This window comes from Hemitrygon akajei, chromosome 10 (genome assembly GCF_048418815.1).
Source record: "Hemitrygon akajei chromosome 10, sHemAka1.3, whole genome shotgun sequence".
NCBI classification, from domain to species: domain Eukaryota; kingdom Metazoa; phylum Chordata; class Chondrichthyes; order Myliobatiformes; family Dasyatidae; genus Hemitrygon; species Hemitrygon akajei.
The window spans coordinates 152,711,022-152,727,764 of NC_133133.1; the positions used below are offsets into that span (position 1 = coordinate 152,711,022).

At 39.3% G+C, this 16,743-nt stretch overlaps 1 protein-coding gene across 2 annotated transcripts in view; it reads right to left on the reverse strand.

Annotated features, from left to right (window-relative positions):
* Positions 1-528: 528 nt before the first annotated feature.
* The window catches only part of LOC140734838 (cyclin-dependent kinase inhibitor 1-like), a 32,496-nt gene continuing 16,281 nt past the window's right edge, over positions 529-16,743 (reverse strand). For both annotated transcript variants that reach the window (XM_073059424.1, XM_073059423.1), the window contains exon 3: positions 529-890. In XM_073059424.1, coding sequence (XP_072915525.1) covers positions 832-890 — 59 coding nt within the window. In that variant the 3' untranslated portion in view covers positions 529-831. The remainder of the gene's footprint in view (positions 891-16,743) is intronic.

Here is a 16,743-nt window from a genome sequence, read left to right on the forward strand (position 1 = left end):
ATTGGGAGAAACCTAAATATGAGAAAAGGTAGCAATATTGAACGATTAGCAAGCCTTGAAGGAAGTCTCTATGAAAGAATTGGACTGCAACACTACTGGAGGGTAGAGGTGGTGGAAGGGTTGGCCTGGCAGTTAGCTTACATGCTCCAGGGAATATCAAACTTTTATTACTAAGTTCTTCCAGGATTTCTGATCTATTCAACTTTGTATACTGTCTGTATCATTGTTCAGCAAAATTAAGCGTGCTTCAAGACTATGTGGGGCTTGTTTTGTTTTCATGTCAATGCGCTAGTCCTGCAGAATCTTCTTCTTTGGCTAATGTTTTGAAACATAATCTGATTGTGTTACCAATAGTCTCAGCATCATAACCCTTCAATGTACCACTGTTGTATGATATACCATGCTTTCTTTATGTAAAGGCAGACTAAATCGGAGTATTGCAAAAAGAGGGTAGTTTTAAAATAAAAAACAAATAAAATCCAGAGTACTTGCAGACATTTGCAATGAACAAGCCACTAGTGAAATACATTTCGTGCACAAAGTCTTTATGATGTGGAAGAGATGGAAATCATTTCTTTACCAAAAAGACTACAAGAAGTCAGAATTTGACTTTGTCCAGAAACACAATGAATTTTAACCTTACTTTGTAGCATACAAAAGCAATCCAGTTGAAGAAAATCCTACTTATAATGGCCTTCAATGATGAGAGTATCAACGTGCTAGTTGAAAATAATCTGTAGTTTAATAAGAAATCTTCTGCTACAGTTTCTTTAGGAATCATCTGATCATGTTCAGTTCTTTTGTAATCACTCAATTTTCTCTCCTGGAATGTTACTTCCTTCTGCTGTGGCAGGCTCGATGTGTGCATCTCTTCTTTGCAGGATAGTAATCTGCGGATGAAAGAAAGGCAGGCTGAGTGCACAATCAAACACAACACAAGCTAACAGTACAAAGTAGACTCTGCTTGGTACATGGAAACACCTTGCCTTGTGGATCTCCTACTTGAAAGGACACACGTGGCTAGCTTTTAAAGAGATTGATGGAGGGAAGAATGTGGGTGTGGGTTGAGTGGAAAGTGTAAACTTGAGCCCCAGGGAACTTGGAGATGCACTAGCCCCAGCAATCTTAAAAACTCAGTCTCATTACCATGCATACTCTTAATAACTTGACCAAACCTAGTTTACTCAGGCGACCTATCAGTGGGTGCTGGAGGCAAAAGGCCCAACCAGGGATGCTGCTAACTGTAAAGGAGGCTCAGAGCAGAATCTCCCTCTGGTACGTAGAAAATCTAAAACAAAATACGATTACCATCTTTCTGAGCCTTTCCTAGCCCACTCTCCTCTCCTTGACAGCTCCGGTCTAAAAGTGAAACTGCAACCGATCCTTTGCTTACGTCTCTAATATTATCTTTGGTTTTCATTTGGATAATTGCAACCGCATTACTTTCCTGTTGGGTGTGCTCTTGCCAGCCAAGACATATATAGAAAGCAGTAGGATGTGAGAGGAATTTTGAAGACCTTGATTTTAAAGCCCTTGTTCCCCTACAAGGTTTCTCCAAGTTATAATATAGGTAGTAAAAGATAAAACAGGTCTCAAGGTTTAAATGTATATGATCCCTTCCCAAAATATATTATACCTTAATTAATAAATGAAGACATCTTATTGTTAATTTATTAAAAGAAGCAATTATAATGCAACTCTTCTTACAAATGCAACAGCTGAATTGTGCCCACTCAAAAAAATTTTTCTATGTGGAATTATAAACTTGATGCCACACGAGACAGCTGATAGGCTTAGTAAGTACATTAGCCTAGAAGGTCATGGTTATTAGGTAGTGAAGTATTTTAACCACTGATGCCACTCTAGTTTGACCTTAGTGCTACAGCACAGTTGTAATCCACTTTCTGATGTGCTGAGCTCCTGAGTAATAACTGTGACATGAGGGGCAGGTGAGTGTTAAGCATAGCAGAGAGCGAATGATTTCCCCTAAGCTACATAAGAACTACAGTGGCCTCAGAATTAAGGGGTAAGATGATGCCTGCAGCATTTTTTTTTACTGCAGTTTGTTATTGAAAATTCCTGAAGCAAATGCTGACAAAATGAGCAGTAAACATGCAAAAGCATTTAAAACTCCAGGAGAAGATTTTATGTTCAATCTGTAACACAATTAAATCCAATACAGGCATTTAAGTTTCCCATAAATTTATCATAACTGTTTATCTAAATCTATATTCTTGTTAAATTACCACTTAAAATATAAAACGGTGTTATTGAAACAATGTAACAACCAGTAACTTCAGCGTGCTACTGAAAATATAGGATTAAGAAAGTGTTGCTGTTCAGGACACTTTCCTTAAGAAGAGGGAAAAAGCCATTCGAGCCATTGTGGATGCAGTTATTAAAAAGACATTTTTCTTTTTCAATCCCGTTAATCATAAAATGAAATGCAAGCAATACTAAAAAATAACTCGTGCTGCAGATTAAAAATGTGTACACCAAATATTTCTACTAGCTCACAAATTAAAATTCAGTTAACTTTACAGGAGGTTCAATGATCACCTCCAACTATCGTTTATTTAAATGTTGTTGTTCCTTTCTGTGCCTTGTAGCGCATTGGGCAGCAACCTTGCCACTATGTGGGGCACTTGTTTCGCACTTCTTTCGCATTTTTATGTTTTTTTTGAGGTCGCATTGCTAGCTCAATGCTCAACCCGGCATGCAAGGAGCTGGCCAGATTTGAACCCGGGACCACTCGCCTCGAGGTCAGGTGCAGATGCCACTACACCAGTGGCCGGGAACAGAAGTGATTGAAAGAATTGATCCAAAGGTCCTTTACAATCCAAAATTCTTGTAGCAATTCCACCAGAAGATGACAGCTCAGCAAGGCTGTCATTATGCATCAACAGGAGGTGAATGCCACAAAACAGATCCCCTCCATGCTTTCAACAGTAACCTGACAAGTCTTGGTAAACACTTCAGCTTTTGGTAGGATGTAGATTTAACTGGGCTTTCATTTGGAGTGGGGGGTGTCGGATAAATGTAAGCCATTGGAGTTTTGATCTTGAAATTACTGTCTGTATGAAGAACCTTTTTCTTAATGAAAACGCAAATGTTCTCTATATACTTTATTATAACTGAAATGGAAATATTTGAAGTTAGTTTTCATATTTAACCACCATATACATTGAATTTGGCAGCAATGCTAATTTTGCCTTAACTACCAGAATCTATAAAAAAAGGACATGAAAACATGTAACTATCTTAAAATAGGTTGTGAGCTTAACATCGGTTGTTCTACCGAACTCTAGAAATGAAGACAGTCATAAGCAATCCTTTGTGGTTTTATACGTGCTACTTTAGAATAGTTAGCAATAATAATTGAAATAGATTGTTCTGGAGTTAATAAATTTCTTAATTTGAAAGCTGTGTAGATAAATAATCTTTCTTTGGATTAAAACTTCCAAAGTACTGCTGTGTAGCAAAAGAATGTATTTAGGAGCAACTGCATAACTGATACTTTTAAACAGAAAGACTCTAGGCCTAATTTTGACCCTTGTGGGTATCAGGCCAACAAATAAATGCCAAATCCTTCCAGTTTCAACATCATGAATCCCAACTACACCTAAACACTATTGGTGTGCCCCCTGTGTGTCCTGACGAAGGGTCTCGGCCCAAAATGTCGACAGCGCTTCTCCCTATAGATGCTGCCTGGCCTGCTGTGTTCCACCAGCATTTTGTGTGTGTTGGTGTGCCCCCTGTTAGTTCATGAAGGAGAGTCAGAAGAAGTATCTTTCTCTGTGGGCCGGAGAAGTTCCTGACCTACTTATTCCTCTTTCATGTAAACTAATCTTCCAGGAAAAAACTGTGGCAAGGTTTCAAAGTCTGTCTACTGGGCATGGTGAAGAATGAATCAATTTTTCTGTCAATATTACTGCTTTTTTGACAATGAAGAGTAGTTCTTTAGCAGCGTCTGCTGCATTTCCATTTAAGCATTTCCAATCCAAGCATACCACAGCCCAAGTTACCTGGGCAAACATAAATAATCCCATAAAGAGGAAAGAACCCACTGCGGAGCACAATGAACTCACAGCTTTGATGCATTGTAAAAAAAAACTTAAAATGTTAAATTAAAAAATGAGAAGGTAAATATATCTCAGTGATGGATTTGCAATTTTGATGGTACAAGTTCATCTAAAACTTATAAATAATTTTATTGTAATACTTTTATCCAATTTCATTTATTGGTAAAATGGTCAGGGAACCCACGAGATACAAATGTAGAAAAATATGGGTGGTACACTGGTCTGGAAGGAGTGCAGGGAAAGTAACAAGACAAGAATGTCTTGGTTCAAAAATATTCTGCATTGGAAGTTAAGTCAGGCTATTCCGTGCCACCTGATTTCAGTTGTCTCACATCTGTACAAAATTTACAATTGCAGAAACCAGTCTAGAGTCTGAAACCCTCTCGTCCAGCACTCCTGCGACCTGGGGTGCCAGATCACAGAAAATGACAAATCACCAAAATTGCTTCAAGGACACCCTCGTCAGTTTCCAAAGCAAATCTCATAATTGGCACCCGTGATTGTTGTCCTTGCTAAATTAGTTCAGTTCTCTGTACACATTCTGTTTCTATTTTTCTTTTTATTTTCATATCAATTCTGAAAATGCAAATATGTATTCCATATCCCTAACATTTAGGCTAGTGATTTCTGAATTCCAGAAGGGCAACTTTTCATTACATGGGACTGTACTTGATCGATGGCATCCGTTAGTCTCACGAGACCATGGATCTGCACCTGGAAAGTCTTGCTTCAGTCTGTCTTAGATATACATAATAAAGTTTAAAACAGGAAAAAAAAGACTATTAAGTTTGCCAATGCAATTAAATTGGTGCCAGCCTGCCAAATAATGGTGCAAAATTCAGAACACTGGAGCTGCCAGGTAAGAGAATGCCAGACCAAAGAGTTTCAACCTGTACTTCCAAAGCAAATGATTGTATTTGTTTTTCAGTGTCCAATCAGGGCATGTACCCAGAGATCCTATCAAAAGATTCTATAGACCATATCTACCAAGCCTCAGAATCACCCAGAAAACCAAATTCTATTTTACCTCAGAACTCCTCTAATCACTCTGAAGTCAAGCAATCTTTAAAATTATTGCACAATCAAGCACCATCCTCTGTTTTTGCTAAACCTGCTGAACATTTATTTGAACCACCCGTCACATCACCTGCCAATTTCCCTGGTGTTACGAAACGTGGGGAGGAAAACTGAAGTTTACAGCTTTCATAAAACTAAGTTGAGAAAATTGTTTCATAAGACACTTCTGAAAATATTTATGAAACATCCCAACAAACTTAAGAAGTAGTATTATTCAGTCATTGAGAAATAAAAGCAAAGAAACTGGATTGAAAAATAAGATGTATTTTATGTTTGAATAGCATACTGAAAGTGCGTATGTTTTTAATTGTTTATGTCCATATCTAGGGAAAGTTTTTAATTCAGACAGCACTGATAAAAGTTACTGGATCAATGTGCTTCTGTTTCAGTAACCACAAAAATTTCTGTCATAATGCCCCCACATTAGACCTTATTGCCATTTAACCCTTAATATCCCCCCCTTCAGTTTTTTTCATTATCTCAACGTTACCAGCTTCTCTCACTACTTACTCTCATTTCCATGGCAGCCTGCATGAGGGTTCACATTCAGAGTGCTGACTCACCGTCATGAGGGTGCATGTTCAGAGTGCTGACTCATCTCTCAACAGGCAGCCTGTGAGTGAGGCATCAGCTTCCTTCTTTGCAATTAGCTGCCATTTGTGAATGAGCTAAGTGCTGACACTGGTAAACGGGAATAAACCCACTCGAGCAAGGTTATCCTAATTTTGTGATATCATTGGTGACTCACAATTTACTGTCCTTACACATCTGGAGAAGAAGGATGCTTATGTGAGAATGCTGTTCTTGGACTACAATTCAGCATTCAACACCATAATTCCCTACAGGCTCGACAAGAAGCTCAGAGACCTCAGCCTTGACTCTGCCTTGTGTAGCTGGATCCTGGACTTCCTGTCAGATTGCCGGCAGGTTTTAAGAGTGGGCTCCCTCACCTTCAATCCTCTGACTCTCAAAACAGGAGCCATCCCAGGGCTGCAAACTGAGTCCCCTCCTTTACTCCCTGACTATACCCATGACAGTATCACCACCCACAGCTCCAATCTGCTAATTAAATTTGCCGACAACACTACATTGATTGGCCTTATCTCAAACAATAACCAGGTGGCCTACAGGGAAGAAGTCATCTCTCTGACACAGTGATGTCAAGAAAACAACCTCTCCCTCAATGTTGCAAAAATAAAGGAGCTGGTTGTGGATTACAGGAGGAATGGAGACGGGCTATCCCCTATTGACATCAGTAGATCTGGGGTTGAGAGGTAAACAGCTTCAAGTTCCTCAGCATCCACATCACTGAGGACCTCATGTGGTCTGTACACACCAGCTGTGTGGTGAAAAAAGCACAACAGCGCCTCTTTCACCTCAGACGGTTGAGGAAGTTTGGTATGGGCCTCCATATCCTAAGAATTCTCTACAGGGGCACGATTGAGAGCACCCTGACTGGCTACATCACTGCTTGGTATGGGAACTGTACCTCCCTTAATCGCAGGACTCTGCAGAGAGTGGTGTGGACAGCCCAGCACATCTGTAGTTGTGAACTTCTCATGATTCAGGACATTTAGAAGGACAGGTGTGTAAAAAGGGCCCATAGGATCAATGGGGACCCAAGATATCCTAACCACAATCTATTCCAGCTGCTACCATCTAGGAAATGGTACTGCACCATAAAGGCCAGGACCAACAGGCTCCAAGACAGCTTCTTTCACAGGCCATCAGACTGATGAACTCACGTTGATTTGAGTGCACTCTATATTACACTGACTGTTCTATTTATTATAAATATAATTACTATGATTACACATTGCACATTTAGATGGAGATGTAACGTAAAGATTTTTACTCATGTATGTGAAGGATGTAAGAAATAAAGTCAATTCAATTCAATGCATGTTGTTAATTATATAACTCCATATCTAGGGAAAGTTCATAATTCAGACATGACTGATAAAAGTTACTGGATCAACGTGCCTCCGTTCTAGTGACCATAATAATATCTGTTGCAGTGACCGGATTACAATGCCCCATAAAATGGTCCCCACATTAGACCTTATTGCTATTTAACCCTTACTATCTCCCTTCAGTTTTGTTCATCATCTCAACATTTCCAGCTTCCCTCACTATTTACTCTCATTTCCATGGCAGCCTGCATGAGGGTTCACATTCAGAGTGCTGACTCACCGTCTTGAGGGTGCACGTTCATAGTGTTGACTCATTTCTCAACAGGCAGCCTGTGAGTGAGGCATCAGCTTCCCTCTTTGCAATTAGCTGCCATTTGTGAATGAGCTAAGTGCTGACACTGGTAAACGGGAATAAACCCACTCGAGTAAGGTTATCTTAATTTTGTGATATCATTGGTGACTCACAATTTGGTGTTAAAGCAAACTTAAAGCATCCATTGAAGGCATCAATAATTGGGAGAAAACTAATTTCTAGGCTAAAGATGTGCAAACATTATTCTAAGATAAGTAGTTTTTCCCATACTTATTTCTGCAGAAAAGTTTTAAATTTTTTTTGGAGGGAGGACATAATGTAATAGTGATAAAACTTTACGTGTTCTGTCTCTGTAAATCAACAGCAATGATAATTTACTGAGAAGTATTACTTTGCACTGTTGCTATCATAAAAAGTATATCTTCAAAATTAATGTGACCTTTGTCACTACAGAATCACTGTAAGTATACAGGGAAATTTATTTGAATAAATGTCTTAATGATGATAATATAAATGTATTTGTCAATCATCTTCAAATAATTGCAAATGATTATGTTTCACTTCAATAACTTAATCACTTTAAAAAGTAACTTGTATTTCAATCACGGGGATCAGAACACTTGTGCAAAGTGGTCTTCGAATCTCTGTGTACCCTAAAGGAATCACAACGTTAGCCAAATACATTTTCCATTATACAGTTTTGCAGTTCAGTCTGTACATCTAGAGAGAAAAAAAAACATAATTAGAAATGGCATGGCATTCTAAAAGGAAGAACATATTGACCAGCATAATTAAAGAGTCATGGCAAAGATCAGTGTGCTTGGAGCCAGCAGCAACTAAGACAATGACATTAAAGATGGATCCAAATCAGAAGTTGGAGTCTAGGGATTAGAACTTTTATACATGTGTAACTTGCAGTAAGGCAAGGGTTAAAGGCAACGATAACCTGGGACAGTTGTAGTCAAATGAGACTTTTGAAGTGAGACCTCTTCTTACTGCAGATGGGATAAACTGTGGCAGTGTATACTCAAGCCAAACGAGTGAGGCCTCTGCAAAGAGATTTTTCCAGAAAGGTCTTCCTAAAACAGTCCCTTTACATAATGGGAGTGCCTGAGAGAGATGAGATCAGAGTAACAGAGGGATGTGAAACATACTCAACAACTAAGGCTCCAATGTTTTTACTAACTTTAAAAGATCATCAGCTGTTTGCTTGAAGTTTTGATTGACTTTAACACTTCTATTATGAATGATGATTGGCCTTGTGAGTAAGGAACTCAAACATATACAACTTACAATGACTAAAATTCATAACTGATAAGTCAATTCCGTATAAAGATAGCAGGTTTCTGATCAGACTTCAGAACAGTGTGAGCACACAAGTAAATAAAATGTCCACCATTTCCTCTACTTTTTTACAGCTGAACATTGGTCCGAGCAGAGGATTTTTACATGGCCTGAGAACAGTAATGTTACAAATTGTAAACACAACGGAAGTCGATAGCTCATTGCTAATAAACTACTGGCCCACTAAACGCCAATGCCATCTAGTCAAAACATTTTATTTTTGCCATTGTGCCTGTCAGTTGTATTGATTACCTGACATCATTTACTTGTGAGTTGTGCTTTGTGTTTGTTCAATGTGAAAAATTCTATATTCTGACATTTTTTGGTAAGTAATCTTTTAGAAAAATCATTATCGAATAATATTTTTAATTTTAAAATTGTTGGAACAAGGTAAAACTGCGTTTCCATAAAATGCTTTGCATGACTGCGGTTATTTTATTTTTTTGACTTACCTTAAATGTTTCAAATAATAATAATTACTATTTTTAGGATTCTCAAATAATAATTACTGTTATTTCTAGTACCCTAAGGATGTCAAAAAGAAAAGCTTAAGAAGAATTAAATGCATTGAAAAACAAAGCTTGTAGAAAATTTAAGGTAGAATGGCTTTTGCAACGCCTAGATACTGAATTCCCATCTTTGCATCCAAACCTACCTCCAAAGAAAATTGGGAATATTTTTACATATCAAGATACTGACCATAAATAAAATCAAAAGTATGTGATTTTTCAAATTTCGTTCCAAATATTCAAAGTATGCATATTTCAAAAAAAAAGAGCTACTGACTTCCAATTTGTGTTTATTGTTACAATTTGTAATAGTGTTGTAATTTGAAACACTGACAATGTAAATATGTTGAACACAATCAAATATTTCAAAGTAGAAGTTGTGGTATATTTATTATTTAGAAATTTTATGGATTCTATTCATTAACACATAATTAATTATGGGGTACTTCACAATTATGTTAACATTGATTTCAAAATTATACTAGCATGATTTCAAAACTATATTAATAATATACAAAAGAAAATTCCAGCTATGCAGCAACAAAGGCTATGTGTATTTCAGTTACTTCACAGCTGTGCAGCTTAAGAGGGAACAGTTCATAGTTCCAGTAAAGTAAATTTATTATCACATATATGTCACCATATTCCACCCTAAGATTCATTTTCTTATGGGCGTACTCAATAAATCCATAAAAATGAAATCAATGAAAGTCCGCATCAACTCGGGCGTTCAACCAGTATGCAACAGATAACAAACAGTGCAAATACAAAAAGAAAGAAATAATAACAATAAACAAGTAAGCAATAAATTTTGAGAACAGGAGATGGGGAGTACTTGAAACTGACTCCATGCATTGTGGGAACATTTCACGCTGGGACAAGTTGAGTGAAGTTATCCCCTTTGGTTCAAGAGCCTGGTGGTTGAGGTGAAAGAATTGTTCCTGAATCTGGCGGGGTGAGTCCTAAGGCTCCTGTACCTTCTTCCTGATGGTAGCAGCTGAGAAGAGAGCACGTCCTGGGTGGTGAGGGTCTCTGATGATGATTTCCTACCACAATATTTCATGTAGATGCGTTTAATGGAGGGGAGGGCATTAACCCATGATGGACTGGGCCGTATCCACTACTTATTGTCAGATTTTTTTTGTTCAAAGGCATCGGTGTTTCCATACCTGGCTATGATGCAACCAGTCAATATATTCTCCATCACACATCTCTAGAAGTTTGCCAAAGTTTTAGATGTCATGCCGAATCTTCGTAAACCTCCAAGGAAGTAGAAGCAATGTCGTGTTTTCTTCGTAATTGCACTTACATGCTGGGTCCAGGACAGGTCCTCCGAAATAATCACAATGAAGAATTCAAAGTTGCTGACCCTCTCCTCCTCTTACCCTCTGATGAGGTAACAAGGACTGACTCATGGACCTCTGCGTTCCTTCTCCTGTAGTCAATAATCAGCTCCTTGGTCTTCCTGACAATGGTTGTTGTTTATGATACCACCCAGCCAGATTTTCAATTTCCCTCCTATATGCTCTATGACAGTGCTTGAGTAGTAAGAGTGCACGTGTTCTGGGCCCAGTTATTTTAGTTATTTCATTTAACTGTCAGTGACAGCAGTTATTTGACACAGACAGTCGTAAAATGGGAAGTAGAAATGTGTACCAGAATTCTGTTACTTTACATCTAACTATGTTAAATGAAATGTATCCAGTTTCTTTCTTTCAAAGGCTGACGTGTCCTGTTATGCTAACTTTAGATTTGTAATTAGAGGAACATGTAATGAAGGCCACAAGAAAGCCCTTTGCCTCATCTTAATATGACCTTGGATCCATAGTAAAATGCCAAATACTAAGTGCTGGCATTGGGAGAGCTAAGCACTATTTAGTGGCAGGGAAGTCTTTCCAACATCTCCGAATACTGAGAAGTGTTGAGGTCAGCTCTTACTGACCAGCATTTGATCCATTATCCTTTATGGCTGAGCCATTTGGACACTGTGTAAATGCTCTCAGCAACCCATATTCAGCCATTCTCTCAAGTAGTGTATTCAAGGTACTTACTGCTATCTGGGTGAAGAAGATTCCCTTTGCATCTCTTCTGAATGAGTTCATCACTACTCCAGACTTGTGCCTTCTAGTTTTATCTCAACCTGATATGGGAAACGTTCTCTGAGCTTACCCTACCGATACCACTCGTTATTTCACATATCTCAAACAAAACCTCTGAACCTCCTATACTCCAGGGAGCAAACAAGAGAAAATCTGCAGATGCTGGAAATCCGAGCAGCAGACACAAAATGCTGAACTCCTCCAGCATTTTGTGTGTGACACCCCAGGAAGAACAGACTTAACTTCTGCAGTGTCTATTCATGAATGAACTGCCCCACCCCAGGTAACATCCTGTGGAATCTCCTCTCCATTCTATTTCATCCTTCTGAAACCTTGGTGCCAGAATTGGTTCTGGTACATCAGTTGAGGTCTGACCCAGGCTTCTAAAATTTGGGGTAATAATTTCTCTACTTCTTTATTCAATGTCCCTGCTAATGAAAGGCAGTATTTTGTATGTTTTCTTTATCATGTTATCTACTTTCATTGCCATTTTCAAGGTCCTAGCCTACAATTGTATAACTACCTTCCACACTATCAAACACAAGGCTGTTGTTTTCAGAGGAGGAGGAAGCCAGCATCTATAAGAGGTTGTGGTGTTAGGATAATGCAGCATGCACAATACTTCCTGAGGATAGTCTGGCATAACAGAAGCTGGTTTAGCCTAGGCCATCCACAAAAATAAAGTTTATTTAACTTGTCTTCTATAAAGCTAAAGCCATTATGCTGTCTATGTTGGAGAAACAATGGACAACAGTGACCCCTAGCCTAGTGGCCAAGTAATACAGGGCTTGAGATAAATTCAACCAACAGAAATTGTGCTCAGATGGAAGATATTTAACATACTGTGTACAGGTCTTTGCCTAAAACGCAATCACAAAACACTGTTTTTCTTGCATTATTATGTAATTAAAACTCATGTCTTTCCTAGGCTGGTTGTGAGCCAAACATTCGACTGTGCATTTCCTAATGCACGGCACTAGTGTGACTCTCATTTTATTTCTGATTCAGCCACAATATCAGTGCAATGTTCCTTTTGGAGCATTGTGAGAGAACTCAAATCAATTGTCCCAGGAGTAGCCATTGTTGGTTACGCCCAGCATAACCAGGCCTTCACATTACAATTCTGGATTATGAGGAAAGTACTTCATTCCTTTGGAATCCAGCTGACCCAGCACTTGATATTGACCTGACCTCCCAAGACTTTGGCTCTGACCTTCTGATCCTTGAGAACTACTGTGGTTCCTCTGATCCTCCCAGTGCTGAAGCCCCAGAACCAACATTCCTCCCTCCATTTACCCAATTGTCATTCCACTTTTGCAGTCCTGATGCTCAAGCAATTCTCCCTGAACTTACCTACAGCACCTCTTCTGACTCTCAGCCCCAATCTCCCAATAATGACCACTAACCCTAGACTCTTCACTGCCCTCCAGTTTATAGTGTTTGTTCAGTGAAAGACTAGGCCTCAAGCCTTGGTGTCGACTGTTTGCAGCTGCCCAGGAGAGGAGTCGGAGTCATTGCTGTCATGGTACAGTCGGAGTCATTGGTACAGTGTCCATGCTGGCATCGGTGCTGCCCTCCACTCTTTGCTAGGTGAAAGACCAGCTGTATTACGTTCAACAGCAGACTGTTGCAACAGTCTATTGGTCCTATATCTACCCTCACCAGTGGAGTTCTACAGGGGTCGGTGTTGGGACTGCTGCTTTTTACGATGTATGTCAATGATTTGAACTATGGGATTAATGGACTTGTGGCTGAATTTGCCAATGATACAAAGATAGGTGGAGGAGCGGGTAGTGTTGAGGAAACAGAGCCTGCAGAGAGACTTAGATGGTTTAGGGGAATGGGCAAAGAAATGGTAAATGAAATACAATGTTGGATAGTGTATGGCCATGCACTTTGGTGGAAGAAATAAATGGGCAGACTGTTATTTAGATGGGGAGAGAATTCAAAATCCTTGTTCAGGATACCTAAAGGTTAACCTCAAGGTCGAGTCGGTGGTGAAGAAGGCGAATGCAATGTTGGCATTCATTTCTAGAGGTATAGAATATAAGAGCAGGATGTGATGTTGAGGCTCTATAAGGCACCCGTGAGACCACACATAGAGTATTGTGTGCAGTTTTGGGCTCCTTATTTTAGAAAGGATATACTGACATTGGAGAGGGTTCAGAGAAGATTCATGAGAATGATTCAAGGAATGAAACATATGAGAAATGTCTGGCAGCTCCTGGTCTGTATTCCCTGGAGTTCAGGAGAATGAGGGGGCATCTCATAGAAACATTCCAAATGTTAAAAGGCCTGAACAGATTAGATATGGCAAAGTTATTTCCCATGGTAGGGGAGTCTAGGACAAGAGGGCACAACTTCAGGATTGAAGGACGTCCATTTAGAACAGAGGTGCAGAGAAATTACTTTAGTCAGAGGGTGGTAACTCGGTGGAATTTGTTGCCATGAGTGACTGTGGAGGCCAAATCATTAGGTGCATTTAAGGCAGAGATAGATAGAATCTTGATTAGCCAGGGCATCAAAGGGTATGGAGAGAAGGCAGAGGAGTGGGATGACTGGAAGAATTGGATCAGCCTTTGATTGAATGGCAGAGCTGACTCAATGGGCCGAATGGCCTACTTCAGCTCCTATATCTTAAAATCTAACATTCATAGACTCAGGGACTTGGACTGCTTTTTGTGTAACTACATTTTACTGCTATCTTGTACATGCTATATACACCTCATGCTGTGTATGACTGTTGGTACAGTACTGTGTTTTGCACTTTGGCCCTGGAGTAACACTGTTTTGTTTGGCTGTAATCATGGGTATTGATGTATGGTTGAAAGACAATTAAACTTGAACTTCACCGACTCCAGAACCTTTCTTTTAATTTTCCTAAATGGCAAATGGAAGAGTTTGATTCATTTGAATCACAAAATGGCACAAATGGAATGGCTACATCTTTGACTATGAATTATAGAACTTGCAAACAAGTTAACTATTTTTGTTATAAAAGTATTATTCCTAATATTGTTATTCTACTTAACTGATGTGACTTAAGTGTGAAATAATAAACTTTTTTTGGAGTAAAATTGCAGAAATGTTCCTTACATGTATGATTTCATTATATTAGTGTTAAAAACAACATTTTAACACTTCAAAACAGTTACTGCTTAAAACTATTCATGATTGTATTGTACTGATGCACAGCAAGGCAGAGTATAGGTATTTGGATCTACCGTTTTCCCTGGAAGTGTTAGCTGTATCTCCCCTGTACAGTTGTCTCACCTATTCATCAGCAAATTGTATTCTGACTCCACAAGGTTTTGCTAAATGAGCCCTTGCTGATTTCATCAAGGAAGTTCAGCCTTACGAGTATGAATCAGTTATGTGCATAGGCTCAGTAATGAGTTCAGACAATGAGGCATATAAGTATTCTCCTTTCTACCACCGTATTTGATGTGCTGAGTAATTCAAGCAGTTTTTATTTCAGTTTTTTATTTAACCACAGGCACTGATTGAAATGATAGTTTTCATGTACTGCATTGGACGGTTTGGGGTCTGGTGTGTAATCCTGTAATAAGAAACGGGGAAAAAACTTCACTGCAAGTAACCCTAGTGCAAGTATTAAGGCTCACTGGAAGGTCCAGGATGCTCACACTTTTTTGATTGATGGCCCACCACATCAAATTCAGTTCCGAGAGAGCCACCATATTTTCATGAGGTCAGGCTCGTGGAAATTTGGTCTGTAGCAAAATGGAAATGGGTTTGGGAGAGTGGAAGGCTAATGGAGACCAAGAGATGGTGAACTGGAAAGGGGGATTTTAATGGACCAAACCTGGTGGATGGGAGGAGAGAGATTGTAGGCCTGGACACTACGGATGGGAGTAGGGTATCAGGAGCTAAGATGTAGTGATTACAGCAGAGAGAAGCAGAAGCCAAGTAAAAAAAACCAGGGAACTACAAACTAAGATTGGTAACATTGATAACTTACACTGTGACTTGAGCACAAAAACATTGGTGATTTGTGTGTACTGAGCAGAAGAGAAAAATAAATGGAGAGGCTGCAAAATAAATCAACAAATTGACTTTAAATAAAGTGAATAATCATTTTACAACATGCCACGGTTGGAACCATGGTTAACAAGAGAAGTGAAACATCTGGTCGAGAGGAAGAAGGAAAGACACATAAGGTTAAGGAAACAAGGATCAAACAGGGCTCCTGAGAGTAATAAGGCACCCAAGAAGAGCTGAAGGAGGGCCTTAGAGAAGGGGATTTGAGAAGGCCTTGGTGAGTAGGATTAGGGAAAACCACAAGGCACGCTACACATACACGAATGACATGTGGATGACAAGAGTGAGGGCAAGATCAATCAGGGGAAAAAAGAGGAAACATGCCTGGATCGGAGGAGATAAGGGAGGTGCTTAATAAATACTAAGTATTAACCAGTGAGAGGAACCTTGATGAATGTGAGGACAGCATAGTACAGATAGAATGATAGAACATGCTAATGTTAAGAAAGGGGAAATGCTGGAACTTTTGTAACAGGTTGTGATAGATAAATCCCCCAGGGCTGGACTATATATACCCTGGGTTACTACAGAAAGTGAGGGAAGAGATTAATGCACCTTTGGTGATGATCTTTGTACCAGCACTGACCACAGTAGTACCAGAAGATTGGAGGGTGGCATATGTTATTCCTTTATCCAAGAAAGGTAAAGAATAATCCTGGGGATTATAGACCAGTAAGTCTTACATCAGTGGTGGACAAGCTATTGGGGGGGGGGGGGGGAAGTTTTAAGAACATTTGGAGAAGCATAGTCTGATTAGGAATACTCTGCATGGTTTTGCAGGGGATAGTTTGTGCCTCATAAGCCTGATAGAATTTTTCAAGATAATGATGAAACTAATTGATTGATGTTGAACAGTGGAAGTAGTGTACATGAATTTTAGTAAGGCATTTGATAAAGTTCCCCATGATATGCACATTCAGAAAGTCAGGAGGCATGGGATCCAGGGAATGTTGTTAGTGTGGATGTGGAACTGGCTTGCCACAGAAGGCAGTGGATGTAGTACATGGAGCATACTTTACCTGGAGGTTGGTAATTACTGGCGCTCTGAAGAGTTCTGTTATGGGACCTCTGCCTGTTGTAATTTTTATGAATGACTGGGATGAGAAAGTGGAAGGGCAAGTTAGTAAATTTGTGGATGACATGAAAGTTGAGTTATTGATAGTGCAGAATGCTCTTGTAGGTTACAATTGGACATTGACAGTTGGTTTGAGAAGTGATTGATAAAATTCAATCTAGACATACACTTTGGAAAGTCAAACTTAAACCAGAGTACAAACTTAATGGCAGGATTCATAGCAGTGTGGAGGAATAGAAGAATGTTGGGGTCCACATCAAAAGATCCCTCAA